Source organism: Anastrepha obliqua, chromosome 5 (genome assembly GCF_027943255.1).
Source record: "Anastrepha obliqua isolate idAnaObli1 chromosome 5, idAnaObli1_1.0, whole genome shotgun sequence".
Classification (NCBI taxonomy): Eukaryota; Metazoa; Arthropoda; class Insecta; order Diptera; family Tephritidae; genus Anastrepha; species Anastrepha obliqua.
In genome coordinates this window covers 56,577,933-56,598,394 of record NC_072896.1, presented here as the reverse complement: position 1 = coordinate 56,598,394, position 20,462 = coordinate 56,577,933, and the positions used below count along the sequence as shown (strand labels likewise).

Genomic DNA, 20,462 nt, shown 5'->3' with positions numbered 1-20,462 from the left:
ACAAACCTCCAAGTGTATATCTGCCATGAGAAAGCTCCTCATAAGGAGGAGCTCGGCCAAACACCCAAAAGGGGTATATATATATATATATTATTATTATTACAATTATATATATACATATATTCTAACGCTTTTCTCTAAACAAAAGTTCCCAAATTAAAGGCAGCACCTGGACAGCCTACAACGATGGAGGATGCCATCAAGCGAATAATTCTAGAGCCTTTATTTCAACCTGCACGTCCCACAAACTTGGATATTAAGTGGTACAGCTGCGACATATTGCACGCAATTGTAGTAAACCAAACAGTCAACCGGACACGAACCTGGAACGAAGCGAGGAGTTGAGACTAACAAAGGCACTCCCGATACGCAATAGCCATTGAACTTAAACGAACCAGCTCTAAGGCGTGAATATTGGTTCCTACAACTGAATGCCCCAGACACTCCGTCTTCCAAGTTGGACGCAAACCAAAAAACTTGACAGTAAGGGGAACTGTATATCGTAGATCATAGCTGCTTAATCTAGAAACCGGTGTAACGAACTCGATCATGCGGTCAGACTTGGTAAACGGTAACGTGAGACCATTAATTGGCGACAAACTTCAAACAGATACAGGAGAGAGAGCTACGATTTCCAGAAAGGAAGTTTGCAAGGTTGTTATTGCAGCTTTGTCAGTAGTTCACATATCTTAACTGGTTGAAATCAAACGCGAAGTTATAATTGATGTGGACTTCATGCATCGATTTACCCTGGATTTGTGTAAAATAGTTCTGCCGAGTCAGAATATGGATATACCTCTGAGTACCGAGTATGAATATAGCGTACAGTTCAAAAATGTTATCCTAAGTCACTGTCAACAGATTCTGTCAAACTCAGAGGCAGTCATATGGGCTAATGTCGAATCAGGCTGTATGACAGTTGACGTGTGGGTTCCAAAGGACTTGAGGCTTTGCTTCGACCGTATCTATTCAATATTTTACTTTGATAACTTTCCCAAATTTTTCACTGCACACCGTCGAATATATAACCGTATTTCTCCAACAATTTTATAGCTTTCGTCTTCTCTAGCCCTCTTACTTCATTCAACCGACTCCACTTGAAGTCAGGTGCTTTTCTTCTTTTTTCTGTAATTTTTCTCTTCTATTTTGAGCCGTTTACTATGGCTTCTACAGCTCGGCATTTTTCAATCACAGGTCCTTTATCGAAAATATAATAACTGGTGACTTGAAATCATTTAGAACCCCTATTGGAACCCTTTTGTCTTCTCCCATTTTTAACTAGTGTTCCTCCAGAGATTATATTTGCCGTCTCTGCAGAAGATTCTATATGCCACGCTTCAATTGTCCCAAAGCCACCTTCCACAGACCATATGACTGTTCCAGGCTTTGACGGAATCCGTTGACGGTGACTTATGAATACCATACTGAGCTGTAGATTGTATCTCCATATTTTTACACAAATCAAAGCTAAATCTGTGCAGCTACATGAAATCCACACTAATTATTACTTCATCTATGATTTTAACCAGTAAAAATTTGTGAACAAAGTTCCAATAAAGACCTAACAAACTTCTTTCCGGATGATAGAACTTTCTTTCCTGTGCCCGTCTGAAGCTTGTAGACAGCCAATGGTTTCACAATACCGTTTACAAAGTCTGACCGGACGATCGAGTTTTCAACACCTGTTTCCAGAGTAAGCACCTGGGATATGCTGTTTACAGTTCCTCTTATCGTCAAGTTGTTGCTTTTCCGTCCAATTTGCGAGACGGAAACTGTAGGGCATTCAGTTGTGGGAACCTCTTTATCAAAGTCTGCAGTTTGTTTCCAGTTTCCTTCACATTTTCCAGTCCTCTATCTGCGATTTTTCAGTTCCATATGGAACATCTGCTGCCTGTGGTCACCCCTGCCATCAGATTGTCATGTCTACCCCGATAGGCTTCTGGAACTGCCTGCAGTACTTCGGCAGTGGAGCCATTAAGTGAGACAACCAATGCAGCAACTTTATCTGCGGTGCTCCAGTGATTTGTTGTTGGTGGTGTTTTGAACCGGAGCTTGAAGACTAGTTCTTGGGAGAAGGCAGAACTCTTTCTTCCACTTTGGTCGAGGACTTATCAGTTTCCAGTTGGATCACATATTCGTCTGTATCGACGTCTACTATTATATTATCTGAGAAGATCGTATCTAATGAGTTGATGGATTTCATGGCGAAGTGAAGGGACAATGAATGACTCCACGTCAGGATCTTCTGTATTTCAAGCCTATACGATTTTGTAATCATAGATTTAATAATAGAAAAATATGTTTAGTTTTGTATGATAAACTTGAAAACTATCCTGCGTATTAGAATTTAATTTTCGAAGTCTTCAGTTCCTTTGCGACGTGTAAATTTAGCCTAATCCAGATTGTAAATATCGATACGGAGTGGCAATACTTAGCTCAATATAGATTCCACATGTTCCATTAAGACAGTGCGCAGAAGACGTGCTTTTGTTATTGCATATAATTTGTATATTTTTTTATATCTATTTGATGTTTTTATAGGCGTTGATAAAATAGTTCTGCTTAATAATAATATTTATTTTTGAAATAATTTCGCCTCTATACATGTGTGTACAAATTGGTACGTATATAACTTGTTTTGAGTTTAACCCACTGGTCTATCTGGCGAATCGGATATCTGGATGTGTAAAAGATATTTTAGCATAATTCATAATTTTGTTATAAAATTAATTATAGATCAACTTTTACAAAGTATAAAGGAATAACCTTTTGATTCGTGCTTACGCATTTTCTAGCAAGAATAATTACTCTTTTTTAAACAGATGGTTGTATTCAGATTATTTATTACCAAATTGTAAATAATGGTGATTTTTTTAATGTATTTATAATGAAACGCCATTGAGTATCATAAACTTTTCCCAAATACTGCCGATTGATATATACGAATATTTTTCATCTACTTTGAGGATTCAGAAATAAGTAAAGTAATTCCTACGTGTGGAAAATGTTATGCACATATACGAGTTACGTTACTTGTACCTGATTGTATGATCGAATAAAAAAATCATATACAGAATCAACTTATTACTCTTCCTCTAAAGAAGTATTACAATGTAGTGTCAACTAATTGGCACAAAATATGTTAATCCCCTAAATCCTGACTTTTTATGTTCTTTGGGACCGAGTAAAGTTTGAATTAAAAAAGTAAATTGTTCAAGCAAGAGATATTCCGACAAAATTATGTGAAAAAAATCCTTCCAAAGACAACGAATAGTTCCGAGTTTTAACAATTAAGTTCCGGGAATTTAGTTTTAATTCTAGAACTGGAAACACTGTGGTTCGTAAACGTAAACATATGCGATGGCTTTAGAAATACATTTTTGTGGCGTCGTTAAAATAAGTGACGCGATTGATTAAATACAAGATAACGCAGATTGAAGTGGTAAAATTAATGTAACTGCGCGACGTAATTCAAGATGTATGGGAGAGAATTAAGAAGTGCGACGGTTTATTAACAAAGATGGAAAGTAAGGTTATATTAATATAAACAAAGAAGATAATACAAAGGAGAAATAAGATGTTTGTAAAAAAAAAATGTAGATCTACATGTGTCAGCTCAGCATCCGAATCTATCAATGATCAATCGTTCCCACGACAGTCGGTTCTGCGTTACCGGAACGACCCGTATTTATATCCGGCCAAGGACTGTCACTTCAGCAACATTCCCCATATATGTACATATGTATGGGGAATGTTTATGCTGCTACAACAACAACAACAATGATCAATGGATAATTCAGTCCCTAAGTCAGTCTCAACATATTCATAGGAATATGTGGTCCTTTCTCAAACTGTTGTGTTTTGAACGGGCGAGTGGGTGGAAATTTCAACCCGTTTACAACAAGATTATTAGATGGCATATATCTCGTTTAGTTTCATATGATTTTAGTTCATCTTTGTAAACAAATTCATGAATTGGTTGTGTAAAGACTTTAACTGTTACAAGAAATGGAGGTAAAACGTTATATTTTATTATATTCAGTATATAAATATAATATATGTATATATATCCGTGACTACCATTCGGGGCTCGAACGCCAAAATGATACAAACTTTCTTTTTCAAGTGGGTCGCCCCTCGGCAGGCAATGGCAAGTCTCCGAGTGTATCTCTGCCATGAAAAAACTCCTCATAACAATTAACTGCCGTTCGTAGTCGGCTTAAAACTATTATACAGCCATAGTCATATAAATAGCACATTTAGACTTTGAAAGCAAAGAGTTGAATATGTTTTTAAATAATTATTTTTTATTGAAATAAGCAAAATAAAAACAAAAAAAATTAAAAAACTTATTTACTTTCACTTTAAAACAAAAAAAATGGTAGAAAAGAATTTCAGTTCTGATTAATTTTCGAGAACGTTGATGATAACAAATCAGATAGTTAAGTAACAATATTGTTTTACCAGATTAGTCTTTTGTACTATATCCACCTTTTTTGATAACTTCTTCAAGCCGTCGCTCCATGCTTTCTATAAGCCTGTGGCATCTTTCCTTTGGAATCGAGTATCAAGCCTCCTTAACTGCGGCTCACAAATCATCAAAATTTCAAGTTACAATGTTGTAAAGGAAGCTGTCGTCATTTCTCGCTTCTTTAATGAATTTTTTGGTGCTCAGTTAACTTGTGCGGAATGAAACGTGCACAGACCTTTTGTAAGCCCAAATGATCAGGTAAAATGCGATAAATTGATGTTTTGGAGATATTCAACTCCGTTTCCATGAATTTCAACGATGATTTCGGTTCATTTTTCATAAATTTATGAGCAATTTCGATGGAGTTTTCGGGATCATTACTGATTTTGGGCGGCCCGTATGTTCATTGTCATTTATGTCCTCACAACCATCTCTGAAACGTGCAAACCACTCATGAAATCTGGCACGAGAGAGATAATGATCGCCATAAATTGTTTCATCAATTCAAATTTTTCGGTAAACGTTTTACCGTTTTTAAAACAAAATTTGATATTAGCTCTTTGTTCGAAACTCATTTTTGTACCGATGACACAAACATACTGACACTTTAGACTGACTGGCTTCCACTGAACCGAATGTCACCAAGCTTTCACTGGAAATCAGCTAGGTATGTAACTTCCAACGCACGAACTCATTAAAAAGATAGCGCCATCAAAAACATTTGTATGCCCCCAGTCTTGTTTATTTTGGACTTCACCTTGTACATTGTTTGTCAATACTGGCGTTTTTCATAACGTAATCAATAATATTGCCCGGCGAAACTGTTCGCAGAAAGGATAATATACAGAGGCCCAAACGCTTATGCTGAAAACAGTGACCGACGTACGTAGTCCCTTACCGCAGCCCCTAACGAGCACAAAACTGAGCGAAACTCATCCCGTGGGGAACAACTTTTCGACTCTAAGCTGAATTTCACCATCCATGTTAACCACGTCATAAGACGATCATATGCGATGCTAGCATTCGTACGCCGAAATTGTTCTCCATTTACTAACCCATACACTCTCAAAACATTGTATTGTGCTTTTGTTAGATCAAGATTAGAGTATGCCGCTATTATTTGGAGACCGTACCAAATAGGTCTGTCTAATCGGATTGAGAGAGTTCAGAAAGTCTTTCTTCGTTTTGCGCTCCGATCTTTAAACTTTTCTGAACCTGTACCATCGTACCGCTCTCGATGTTTATTGATTGACTTAAAACCACTTGATAGCAGACGATCTAATCTATCGTGCTCATTTATTATTCGTATCATTTCTGGATCTATTGATTGTCCTTCCCTTTTAAGTAAAATTCAATTTAATATACCCAATATGAGGCTCCGACAGTACGAAACCTTTAAAATTGGCTTCTCGAGAACCAACTATGGGGTGAATGCTCCGATTCCTAGGGCATGTGCAGATTTAAATATGTTTTTCAATTCTTCCGGTGCTGATTTTACATGGCCGTATGGCATCTTAGTCAATCATCTTAAATCGTTCTTTTCTTAGTAACTACTAAACTATTGTACATTAGCTTAATATAGTCTGTAAGAATGTATCCATTTAAAGACAATAAATAAATAAATAAAAATAAATACTCTCGTCTATACCTATAACTATCCCCTGGAAGTCTTTTTGTGTCAGCTCAGCTGGCTCAAACCGTGTTGCCGTTAATGTAAATGTACTTGTTTTGAAACCTCTTGTTGGACAATGGCTTTCATCGAATTTGAAAGAATCAGATGATTGGCTGACGTAATCGGGGTTATGACAACGGTTTTTTATGAATAAACTGAGATTGGACGGGTGTGTGAGGTAACCGAGATTATTCACTCAATTTCGTTTTTCACCGTAGCTGAAGGCCCAAACACGGTCTATCATCTTTGGGCACGATGTTCGGGATGCAGGGGTGTGACAGAGTAAGAACGTTAAACGTTTCACAGCGATTTTGAAGGAATCAGCTGAATTGCTTACGTAACCGAGGTTATGACAGTAGCTTGTTTTAGATGCCAGTTTAGTATTTAGCATTGTCACTGGCGCGGAATTGCTAGGTACTAACATTTTACCCAATATAACAGGCGACTTATTTGTTGTCATTTGTGCTACTATGGAGTCCTTTCACTTTTAGCTTAAACCATATTCTATAAGCTCTGTATTATATTGCAATATTTACTACTAAAATAAATAAATAAAAACTTTTGTTCTTCTCTTCTAGGTTAAAATGTCAAAACCTATAGACGTAAATTCAGATGACGGTGTAGTTCTATCTGGATACCAAAAAAAATTAAATACGATGAAAAAAAAGTTTTTTGTGTTATATAAGGACACATCGCGAGGATGTGCTCGTTTGGAATACTTCGATAGCATGAAAAAGTTTAAATCTGGCACATCTCCAAAACGTGTTGTGAAATTGGAAAATTGCTTTAATATAAATCGAAGATTAGACACAAAGTATGACTATGTCATAGCACTTGCAACAAAAGATGGCGGTTTTGGAATAGTACTAGAAACCGAAAATGAGATGCTAAATTGGTTACAAACTTTACTTTCACTTCAACGTAGCATTACTAATAAAGAAGATTCCTATCCTCTTAATTTTGGTAAGTATAAACCAAAGACAGTGTGTAAGATGCAATCAGTTTATAACAATATTAATTAATAATGCCAAATAATTTTTTATAACGCTGTGTGAAATAGCTTGTTAACAAACAAGAGTTGAATTCAAAGTTCTGTTTTAAATTAGGATAGAAATGTCCTAATCTAATTCTAAGTTTAATTCCTACAGAACATTATTAGGCTTTACTTGGCCTGTGCATGTTATTGTTACAAAAATATTATCGTATTAGAAATTCTAAAAAAAAAGTTGTATTGATATTTTTCCTTTACCTTTGGTAAAGGTCTTCGTGTGTTACGGAAAATTAAATATACAATTTTTGCAATGCTCCTTCCGTCATAAAGTCTTCCACCTACTTTTTGTTACCTGCCTCAACAAAATATATAAAAGTTGCAGTGTGGGAATAACTATGATGAAATTCCTATTGCTGATATAATAATATGGGTTGAATTTGGTGTAACATCATAAAATATTCCTCATACACTATTAGGGAATGCTGCTGAAGTGACACCTTGGTCGGATATAAATCTGGTTCAGAACGATAATAATCGGGATCTAATGCTCTCTGTTGTTACGTACCATCAGAAATAAACTTAAACTTGGATTCTTTTGAGATCATAATTTTTATTCAATCCATTGTAGTTGAATTCTTGTGTCTTTTGGAGACCTTTTTAACATATTTTCATTGCAAAATTTGGTTTCGTGATAAACGAAATGCACTTTTGTTTATATGTATATTGGTGAATCTTATACTCACTAGACTAGAGAGGGCTCCGACAAAATGCCCATACTGAGAAGACGTCAGTCCATTTGGAAACAATTTGTTCTAGCAGCGTACTAAACCCTGTCAGTGCAATGTAGTTACCGGTCGTCATTGTCTAGCTCATCTAACGGTAGACCCAGGAAACTTGCTATTCGACAGGTTGGGTCCAGAGGGAAAGGGGTGTTAGGTGAGTCGGTTATAGAGGGCATGTGAAAAGGTGTTTAGCATCGTGCGGAGTGCCTTCTGTGTACCAGTAATAGGTGGTACATACTCTTAAGCGCAAAAAATTTTTTCCAAATATTTATGTAGCTTTGCGCAAATCTAAAGTACGAGTATATTAAAGAAAGTATTATATAGCATTAAAATTAATACAGCATCGTTGTGTGTCTTATGCATGGTCACTTATGTACATGTGTCACTAATTTAAACTTTTTTGAATAGTTAGGCGTTTTTAAGAGATATATGTTTGTTAGAAGTATTTTGAGCTTTCGGCAGACAAGGGCAAACCTCCTAGTATATTTCTGGCATGAAAGAGCTCGCCAAAAAACCTCTGGTGTTCGGAGGCGGCGTAAAAGTGTAGGTCCCTCCATTTGTGGAAAACACCACCACAAATAGGAGGAGGAGCTCGGGCAATTACTCGAAGAGGGTGTAAGCATCAAATATATAGTATACTAGCTTATACCCGTGGGTTTCACCCCACATTTCTATCAAAAAGTATGCAATGTAAATAAAACAACTTTAACTTTTTTAAGTCAGTTAAAAAAAAAAAAGGATCGGATATACGACATTTTTTGTTATATTATTGTATTTTGAGTATAAATAAAAAGGTTTTTCGGTGCGCCAACTCTGGAGCAGGCTACATATAATTGGCCATGGGTAAAACATGAGTTGGTTAAATTGACTCCTGCTACAGCTAATGATTGCCCCTGAGCTTTATTTATGGACATTGCGAAAGCCAGTCTAATAGGAAATTGGAAGCGTTTAAAATTGGAAGGTATATCCGTCGGTATAATTGGAATTCTTGGTATGAAAACTTTGTGGTTTTCAAAATTTCCTGATAAAACCATAGCTTCTATAACATACGATAAAAGTTTCGTGATGATTAGCCTTGTGCCATTGCATAAACGTGGAGGATCCAAATTACGCAGCATAATTATCATGACCCTCTTTCTAAAAGCTTTTTGCGAATATAGATATTACAATGCATAGAATGCATCAGCTGTTTTTTGTTTACATATTTACAGTGATGGCAATTAAACGATGATTTTATAACTTGTGGTGTACACTGTCAATATTTTCCGCTAGTTAAACTTGCACTTCAATTTAATATGTGTTGTTTGCTATTTTATTAATTCGGATTATTTCATATTTAATTTCAAAATAAAACTATTTTAGCTTACATACGTAATCATATAGCTTTGAGTGTAATATTTATGTAGCTAAACCGGCATTATTGTTTAGGCATGGCGTAGTTTTTAAAGCATTTTTTTTAAATAAAATTGATATTTCGCTTAGATTGCTGGACTGTTTACTTACCGATAAAGCTTTCCCAATAAGAGAATGCATTCAATTCATCAATACCTCTATCGTTGATAATATAAATTCGTATCTATATCAAATGGTCTAACCCCCATTTTTCTCTAAGCTCATATTTTTTCTAGGAGTACTAAATACTAACTTCATTAAACTTTTTACCAATTTTTGGTATTCTACCATAAATGCGTCCAGTAATATGCAGTATGAAAAACCCCATTTGTATAGGAGGTGTCACGCCCCATTTCTAGCTATCACCAGTTTTCATGCAGGTGTTAGGTATTAACCTTATATAATCTCATGCCAAATTTCAGTTGTCTAGCCCAAATACTTCCGGAGATATAGACAATGAAAAATTGCATTTATATGGGAGGTGCCAAGCCCCCTTTTTCGTTTCTCTCAGTTTTCTTGGAGGTGTTAGGAATTAACCTCATATAACCCCTTCCCAAATTTCATTGGTCTAGCCTAAATACTTCCAGAGATATGGACTATAAAAAATTCCAGTTGTATGGGAGGTGCCATGCCCCCTTTTTCGTTATACGCAATTTTTCTGGATGTGGTAAGGATTAATGTCATATAACCCCTTAACAAATTTCAGTAGTCTAACGTAAATACTTCCAGAAATACGGACTGGTAAAAATTCCATTTGTATGGGCGGTGCCACGCCCCCTATATATATCAAAATATTTTTTAGCCTATGACCATCCCGGTAAGGTATCCAGTTCGTGTTTCAAATTTGGTTACGATCGGTTTATGCGTTTAGGACGCAAGTCGATCTATAGATACATACATAATTTGAATTTTATATATATAGTATATACATATGTACATATGTTATATGTATATACATAAGTAAATGGCAGGCCTTGCAAATAAAGTTTATTAAGATATTGCCATGCATACATATATATAATACTTTCATTCGTCATCTACATACGTATATAACATATATTAGCTAACTCACGGAATTCCCGTAACTTCACTTTTCGATCATTCAAAATGATTTTGTGAATTTTTTTGGTGTTATGGTTGCGGTGGTGACCTCCACTGCGTTGTGCATCATCGGTGTCTCTACGACCACATTTGAAGTCAGCAAATTATCGTTTTATTGTTGTTTCTGATGGAGCGGAGTCCCCGTAACACTTTTCAAGCCATTGCCTCGCTTGAACAGTATTTTTTCCCATCAAGAGGGAGTGTAAAATTAAAACACGATTTTTTTTGTCCATTGATTTGAAAATAACAAAAGTAGCGTCTCTTAGCACAATAACTCACGAACTAATGAATAGAATATCATGAAATTTTAACAGCTGTCTGTTTAAGGTTAGTACTAACTGAAAAAGAGGTGAATGCAATAAAAATGGTGCCATCTATGTGTTAGGCCCTGGACTTTTCAGTCCACATGTTATTTATAGCAGTATATATGTAGAGATATGTCACAGGATATAAGATATGTCATTCAGGCAAGATACGACTATTTAAAGAATCCAGAGGCATTACCAAATCTTTATGTATGCGTACGGCATGTCTTACTTGCAGAGGAATATGCAATAGAATAGGTAACTTTACTCTAACAACCTTGGTTATTATGACCTAAAATTGGAGTAAATTTTGTTAAGGTTATCCACGTATCAAAAGATAAGAATGTTAGCAATGAAAGATGTGTTGACTTTGCCAACGCTTTTGAGAGTGTGTTTCACAGCACGCTTCTCCATTGTCTATCACGATTGTATTTTATTAATGGTATAACAAGTATTATACACTGAATTCTTCGATTTTCAACAAATATTGTAGTAATAAGAATGTACCATACTTTCACTTTTACTTTTTTAGATCATGTTTGGCAAGTGGTTGTGCAAAAGAAAAACTTAGCAGAGGAAAGAAGAATTATTGGAAACTATCACGTGTGCTTATCTCCGAAGTCCGTCACATTTATAAGGATTGGTCCTGAAAGAGCATCATCAGGCTTTTTAAGAGCAACGGATATTCAAATTCTCTTAAACTCTATCAGAAGGTACGAGAAGTAAAATAAATACGCTTTGTTCATATTAGATTTGTTATTGTCAGATTTATTATTATTAGATTTTATGTTACAATATGAATATATAATTTATATATTTATTTAGCAACTCGAAAATACCCCCAACAACCGAACTTTTTATAGATAGAAACAACCATGGGTCCAATTATGTGTTCCGTGAACGATACGCCAATCGAAACCAAAATTTTTAAGTGACTGATCGTATGCATCATAATATTGGAATTACAACATACATTTACAGATGTATCGTAATTTATTACAGTGTGTAATAGATTCAAAGCGAATTGTAATAGAAATTTTAACAAGTAAGCCCAAACAAGTGACTGCTGATCTAGTTCAACGTCGATTTATTATCTATGACCTCGTGAACTTCAAAAAATGTTACAGGTCACATCCACTATTTTTGCGTAAATTTTTTTTTTTCTTTTATGACCGATTTTAAGCTCCTGGGCGATGCTACAACGACTCACATGCCAGTCAACATCGATTATTTCTGTGATTTTATCGACATTTTCTTTAACATTAGAAATACCTCAACGGAATCGACGAAACCAAAATTACACGTTATTAGCTGTTATAGAATCGGCTCAATAAACACTATTCGCAATTTCAGCGGCTTGGCTTGAATCTTCGCCTTTATCAAAGAAAAACTGTAAATTGTACCGAGTTTTCTCTTTGTTGACTTACAAATTCACAACTGAATGGAACAAACAAAAAATAGCGAAATATTTTTTTTTAATGTGAAATGTCACCTTGACAACGAGCATAAGATTTAAATTGTTTGATCGATACTTTACGAAATAACGACCACTACGGCCATCTACCGAGCAAATAATAATCAAATTATTTTGGAGTATTTGTATTAGATTACACACATTAAACATAAAATTTAAAGGGTCTTTCATAAAACGGGCCTAGATATTGCTTTAAAATACAAAAATGTATAAATTTGGGTTCTTTCGGGTTTCACTACTTTTATATTGCTTTAAATATGGCTCTTAACAATTATATATGAATAGTGACATCATTTAAAAGCCAACGATGAGGAGGTGTACAGGTAAAATCGACAGTCGATTCATGAATGTCTAATTGTTGAAAACGTCGAGATATCAATGTCCAGTTTTTGATCTGCCAGTCATTTTCTATCCTCGACAGAGCCAGTTTTTTGAAAAGTGTTCACCACCCTTTCAATTGTCGGATCATTATTTCCAACAATTACAAATTTTGTGATATGTTGTTTTTAAATATCGGCCATTTTCATAATAAGTTTCAATAATTTCTACATGTTCTAATCGTGTAAATAAATGTTGTATCTGTCTAGTTGACACATGTCAAGGATGGCATAAAAAAGATACCGTCTAGGAATTATTCACTACTGACATCTGGGGCGTCACTTTTGAACGACCCTTTATATTTTTGGAACAAGATGTTCAAGTTGTCAAAGTAAAATTTGTCCATACTTGCGGACAAGCACTGCTTATTTATGAGTATCTTTCAAGAAATTAATGTGCTACTGGCTATCGGAAGTAAATGCAGATTAGAAGTAGAAGTTGCATGATAGACTATTTAAAAAGTATGGTAACAAAGAGTTCTTAAAGTCCAATTATAATATGGAATGATGGGTGCTGTTACCATAATAGGAATTCGATTAAGGCTCCAAATATAGTACAAATTTATCGAATGTCCTGATACTTAGATGGAGGTGCATAGTTATAGACCTTAATGGAATGACTGCATTGTAAGAAAATAGGTATAACATATATATACATATACATAAATACCGGCAATGATGTAGGGGGAGTTAACTACAATTATTAATAAACGCATTTCTATGCTGTGCAAAAAGTCACAAAAGAAATTGTTAAAAGGCATGGTCCCAACAGTACGTTGATATAACAAGGAACTCGAGAAGGGATTCACATGAGGTAAAAGTACTCGAATACTATTACGAAGAAATACAGTATGAAAATGTCAGATCTAGAAAGAAAAAAGGCGAATCGTGCGATAATTCCTATACGTTTTTGTCTCCCAGACCAAAACATTATTCATTTCCTGTAGCAGACGTTCATAAATAATTGGGTGCATGGGTATGCCGAAAATTGTAAAGGTTTTAAATAAGCGTTTGACAGAATCAATCGAAAACATATTGAACATCATCTTAAGATGTTAGGCATACTTTTAAACTGGTATGTCTGATCAGCATAACTTTAACAAACATTTGGGCAAAAGTGAGAATTCAAGATAATGACACCAATCGTTTCGAAGTGATCTCAGGTGTAAAACCGGGAAATGCGTTCTCATTCTTACTTTTCAATCTAGTACTCCACGCTGTTATAACTAGTATAGATTCAGCAGGCACGATTTGTACAAATCTACACAAATTTGTGTCTATGCGGATGACATCATAATATAGCCAGAAACAAACCAGCTTTGAAAGCAACATTTATGCTCCTATAATCATCTGCTAAGATTGTAGAACTTGCTATCAATGAAGAAAACACCAAATATATGGAAGGTAGTGCACGCAACGCACCACATATCTTACAAATCAGCGGTTAGATTTATAGTTTTGAGAAATGCAATAAATTTAAGTACCTTGGAGTACTGAGTGCGCAGAAAGATACATCAATTACCATACAAGACAGGAACAAGCGTAAATAAGTCAAATTTCATGCATACAAAACTGATGAAGTCGAAACTATTTTCCAGAAACCTCAAGCTTTGAATATAGAAAACCGTCATAAGACCTGGTGACGTGAAGGCAAATTGTAACGAACAAACATTGGAAAGCGGCTTTGTTCAGTCTATAGTAACTTTTCAACCTGCAAAGATGTAAAATTAATGGCCACTTTAATATAATATACGAGGGGTGCTTTTTATATTTTGCATCCAATAATGAAAGCACCGTAAAATAATAATGGAAATGGCTTTATTGTTTTTTTTTTTTAATACTCTCCTTGGAAGCCACCTTTTATGATGAAGATTAATTAAACTATAAAACTAAAATGCAATTACCAGTAGTATTTTGCTTAAGAGGCAATGTTCTACTTGAATTTATTGATTAAATTTCTACATATGTTTAGTTATATATTGATTAATTGTTGTTTTATGTAATCACTTACATTTAGTTTGGATTATTTTTAGATGCGGTGATTCACATTGCCTTTTCTACATGGAAGTGGGTCGGAAGTGTACCATTGGTCCTGGAGAACTGTGGATGGAAACAGAAGACCCATTAGTAGCTCAGAGTATGCATAAGATGATTTCAAGGTAAGAGGGGTGGTTTTTCAATAGAGGGGTACAAATAACTAATTGCTAAATCTTTTTATCTCTTAACTCTGCCGGGGGAAGCAAAAGGAGAATGAAATAGTCTCTCACGCTCGAAATATTTAAAAATGTGTTTAAAATATGTGTTTTTAACTAAACAAGGTTTTTGAAATATAAAATTTTCTGATATCGCCATTAACATACACATAGCCCAAAAAGTCTGCGTCCACCTTACAAAATATTTTTAAGTTCTTTAAAAACACAATATAAATTTGTACTTGAAAACATATATTACTTTACTTATTTATTTCTTCACTACATTCTCTAGTTACAAAATCAAAAGAAAATAACGAGATTCGACAGTTTTTTTTTATATAAAGGTAAGTAATTGCAGTAAAATGCAAATAAAGTAACCAAAAAGTGTGCGTTCAGTTTTAAAACATGGAGGAAAAGCTTTGTAAATAATTTCAAAAACGAAAATTAATATTTTATTGGAAAGCTACGATGTTTTAAGATTTTTCTCAACCACTTTGGCATTGAGTTTTTACTTCTCTGTTTCCTCAGTTGTAATCTTCGCCCATTTTGACCGCATAACACTTCGCAAAGCCACCTTACTTGTTATTACATGCTGTCGAATTCTTTTTTCTACAGATACTCAATGAGATTGAGATGGAGTGGCTGTGAGAGTGTTTTGAGCAGTTTTGGAGCGTTGTACAAGCGCTAAAGCTTAGCGATCTTGGCTGTGTCTTTTTGGTCGTCTTTTTGGAACCAAAACGTTCTTAATAAACCAAGATTTTCGGCACTGTTTCAAATTCCTTTTTAAAATGTTCAAAATTCTAACTGACCCACACCATAACTTCACCACCGACGTGTACATTCAAATTGATCTTGTGTTTTTAATCAACCTAAAATATTTGTAAGGCAAACGTTTTATAGGCTATGCGAGTTGAAGAGCAAATCTGGAACAATTACTTAGTCTTGCTATAAATTTTGTGACAAATTTTACTATGCATATGGCGAGAACAAATTCGCAGAAAAATGATCCGTTATTTTTGCTTTTGTTCGTATAAATTATACTCAGTTTCGTGGCAAATTTCGCTTATTAACAATGGAGTGGGGAGCTAAGGAAAATCACAGTGATTGCATTACATAAGTGTGGTAAAAGTGCAAGTGAGATTTACGAATTGCTGAAAAAACTTAATGCAGAGTCCGGCACTCGAAGTGTAACCAATTAAAAAATCCATAAATTTAGTTTGAAAAATTGCTTTTATTCAATTCTAAGTAAAAAAATTATGAAAACAACACAAAATTAAGAATCAATTTACTTTTGCTCGATATGACCACCTTTTGCCTTGACTGTGGTCTTGAGACGGTCCAGAATCGAATCGTAAGCTGAATGTGACTTGCAGGTATTTTGACCCATTCGCGGATAATGGCTTTTTTCAGCGCCTCGAGGTTGGTGAATCTTTTAGTTCGGACCTTGCTCTCCAAAATGGCCCAAAGAGAATAATCCATCGGATTCGCGTCTGGCGAATTTGAGAGCCATTGTGGGGACGTTATGAAGTTCGGAACGTTGTTTTTTTAGCCATTCTAGGATCACTTTGTGAGACGGTGCCGAGTCCTGTTGAAACGTCCATGGTCTGCCACGGAAATGTTTGTCTACTCACGGCTTCAAAGCAACCTCCAGAATACTTTCCCAATAATATTTCGCATTTACCTCTGCGGTTACAGTGGCCCAAACAATTACCTGTGGCGGGTGTTGCCTCCTGGTGTCCAATTAACGACTCAAATTCTCGTATGAACGGTCGGTCAAATAAACCCTATCGGTTTAGGAGTTCACGAATTGCTCAATTTGAAAAATTTTCTCGGCAGAAAACACAATGTTTGTAAATTGACTGCTTTTGGCCAAGCGAAGCAACTCCTTCGCTCTCTCAAGTCTGACTTGTTGCTGCTTTGGTATGAGATCATGCACCTTTTGGATCTTGTAAGGCTTGACTTTAAGATCATTTTTCAGTATGCGGCTAATCTTACGGTCAGATATTTTCAGTGCTTTCACCATTTGTTTCGCACTTCGTCGGGGATTTCGCTCAAGTCGCTTCTTAACTCTTTGAACCATTTCACGTGACATTGCAGTCTTTTTTGGTGACCACCTCCATGACGTTTCGCGATGCTTCCCAGTATCATTGTAACGAGTAATGGTGGGATAAACAAAAACACAATTTACTTTAAGGTGCTCGATCTCACGAACAATCGCTGGTTGTGATTTTCAAGCCAAATGCAATCATACTATTATGTTTGAAATCCATTACTGGTTTTCTTTTTTCGCGTTTACTCTCGGCAAAATGCTTCCGCTTGTGTGCTTGTAAACGATACTCTGGACTGTCATTTAGCTAACTAACAGACATCCGATGCCCGTACATGAGCTGCGCGAGCGGTCTGAAATTGGTTACACTTCGAGTGCCGGACCCTGTATTGCGGAAATGTGTGTTTACCGCACGATCAATCGTTTTTCCCAAATGTCTGAAGTGACAGACAGAAAAAGAAGTGATCGTCTTCGCGTGGTTCGAACCAGTGCAGCCATAAAAGATCTCCAGATGATCTTCACATGAAAGCCTTCCGTCGCTAAACTGGCCATCTTTTGACAACGCGCTTGAAGAAAATTAGACTCGACCGATGCAAACAGCTTCTTCGATGGCACGTGGTCAATGGCCATGAAAATATTCTTTTCACAGATGAGAAAATTTTCTCTATTGAAGTTTTTATAAGCAAAAAGATGAAATCTATGCTAAAAGTTCTAAAGACGCAAAAAATGTTGTTCCAAGGGTTCAGCGTGACCACCATCCAACCTCCGTAATTGTTTGGATGGGAGTGACTTGTAAAGGCGTTACACCCCTTCATTTCAGCAGGACATGGGTTAAGGCCGGGGCAACAGTGTACCAGGAGGATGTTTTAGAAGGGGTGATGAAACAGTTAAGCAGTACTCGCTTCTCTCTGCATTGTTGGATCCCATAAGGCAAAAACCACCCAGCAGTGGCTAAAAAACGATATTCGTGGGTTCGTAGCCGAAGAAGATTGGCTTTCTGGAAGTCTAGATGTGAATCCATTGGGCCTACAATTTGTGTTCAGAATTAGTGAACATGGCCTTTCAAGCTCTTTAAGTCGGCGGTGCATGCTTTGATAAATTTTTTTTAATGAAATGTGTGTTATTTAGTGCCAATCTTCTTGACCACGTTCCCAAAGCTCTTGGATGCCTTTAGATGGATTAGCGTAATTTGCCAATTACCATTTCAAAAGACTCGAAGAGTTTTCAATCAGATACATTCGCATTAATTTTGACTACTGTTTTTTCTTATTGCCCTACTGAAAAATAACCCGATCTTCTCCCATGCGGCGCATATCCACGGCAATGGGCAAACCCGTTTGCAAAATACTTTGATACTGGTCCTTGTACATTTTGTCGTGTTGCTATCGTCTAAGTTTCTGCGTCACACAATAGGCTGATGAAATCCACAAAGAGGTAGTTTGTGTCGAGTCTTTCGTCGCGGATTTTTTTCCAAAATTTGGCACCCTGAGAATATTTCGTCAATAGTTGATTTACCAGGTTTAAAATTGCACTGATCAGGTTTAATCACTTCACAGGTCTTTCACACAGTACGGTTGATAGAACCGTATATACCGTAAGAAGACTGATCCTTCGGTAGTTGGCGCATATTGCAGGATCACCGTTTTTGTGGATTGGGCATAATACACTTAATCAGCAGGCATGCTGTCATCCCAACAAATTTAGCAAATGAGGTCCGCATGCAACTTACCAGCTCAACACTGCCGTGCTTGAATAGCTCAACTCGTCTAAGCCGCCGGCGTCGGCTCTAGCTGCTTTGTTATTTTCTAATCGTAAAGCTGCCTCGAAACCTGGAAAATTAAATGAAATTTCAATTTCTGTGTGTGCTCAGAGTATTTAAGTTGTGATTTTGATTAAAACAAGAGTGAATATGTACTATTTTGAAGAAATAGATATATTATAATTGATACACGAGTATTAAAATTCCTAACATATAATATATAGGGATTGATTTGATCCGTTCGATTTAGAGGAAGAAGACTTCAATAACAACGCTTATAGGCTAGACAAAGTCATCGAAAAAATATGTCTGTACATTGGACTATACCACCTTACAAAAGAATAGTACTACAACGGGGTAATTAATGTCAATGAACTTTGAAACAAACAAAAATTGATAATCGATGTATCATGTTTTAAGATCTGTCTGTAAATGCCATATCTTCGGTATATCTTCTACTGGTATAACCGAAAAACTTCCTTAGTAAAAGATTAATGATTGGTAGTCCGGATCGAAATTAGCCTTCCTTAAACATTTTTTTAGGAGTTATACATAATCCCAAAGGTAGTGAAAGATGAAATTTATTCCTTTGTGAAAGCAAAGATTGATCAGCATCAACACGGCTTTGTATGTGGGCGTTCTACGGTGGCTGAATTCTCGCAATTACCGGCATCTCGGATATTTTGTTTACAAATTGAGATTAAAACAATACATATATCCAAATTTAGTAACAGAAACAAATTATCGCTTAATATGTTATCAGTAAATCTTTCCACATGATCTTCGCCAAAGCTTTAAATCCTGTTGTATCTACTTATAGCAATTCTAATGCTCGGCTTTCAGTTGAAATTATAGTAAACTAGCACACCCGGCCCGCTTCGCTGGGCACACTAAAATAGAATAGATATGGTTTAGAACAGAAAAGATATGGTTTTCATATTATTTATTTCTTTATTCTTTATTCAAGCGCTTTGGCATAAACAATATTTTTTGATTTTCTATTTGTTTTTGAGTAAATATAAAATATAAATTGAAAATCAGGAAAAAAGAAGATTGTTTTTGAATTTCAAATCAACGCAAATGAATAACTAAGAAACAATCGTCTTTTTTCCCGATCATCCATGAATTTTTCGTTTCAATTTATATGTTTTATTAAGCATTGGAGCTTTTTTAACCATTTAACCATTTCAAAAAAAAAAAACGAAAAAATTTTTTTTTTCCACGAACACATAATTTCATTTGAACATTCGAATTTCAAATTAAATTCTCAAATTTCGTAAGAAATTTTTCACTGTTCCAAAATCCAATCCAAAAAAATTCACAAAGAATTTTTACACTTTGCACTTACGTCTTCTCCTTATGGCATCCAAATCAAACAGAAATATTGACACATTGTAACTCACGCTGTCAATTTGACAGTTCAGTTCCGCCCCAAGCGTTAAAAAAGTAAACGACATTATGGCTGGTTCAAAAGAACGCTGTACCCGTTGCCAGTGTTCCGAATTACAACCAAACTTTACGAAACCAATTTTCAATACTTATTTAACAATGTGTGTAACTTTGATTTAATTCGGTGCAAAGACACAGCGGGTCCACGTTTTGGCATATATTTCGAGACCCTAGTCATCAATAGGTATGAAAATTACCCCGTATTAAAGCACTTATCAACAGCTTTCATTTGATACCCATATTGTACATACACAACCAAAGGTTGCCCGGGTCCACGTTTTGTCCTATATCTCGAGACCCCAGTCACGGAGCGGCATGAAAAATACTCTGTACTAAAGCATTCATCAACAGCTTCAATTTGATATCCATATTGTACAAACACACTCTAGGGTCCACGTTTTGGTCTCTATCTCGAGACCCTAGTCACGGAGCGGCATGAAAAATACTCTG

The 20,462-nt window shown here is 35.7% G+C and overlaps 1 protein-coding gene across 1 annotated transcript in view; it reads left to right on the top strand.

Annotated features, from left to right (window-relative positions):
* Positions 1 to 2,469: 2,469 nt before the first annotated feature.
* Positions 2,470 to 20,462, top strand: part of LOC129247903 (insulin receptor substrate 1) — a 32,941-nt gene continuing 14,948 nt past the window's right edge. Inside the window, exons 1-4 of the mRNA XM_054887263.1 lie at positions 2,470 to 2,620; positions 6,722 to 7,106; positions 11,247 to 11,427; positions 14,599 to 14,724. Coding sequence (XP_054743238.1) covers positions 6,728 to 7,106; positions 11,247 to 11,427; positions 14,599 to 14,724 — 686 coding nt within the window. The 5' untranslated portion in view covers positions 2,470 to 2,620; positions 6,722 to 6,727. The remainder of the gene's footprint in view (positions 2,621 to 6,721; positions 7,107 to 11,246; positions 11,428 to 14,598; positions 14,725 to 20,462) is intronic.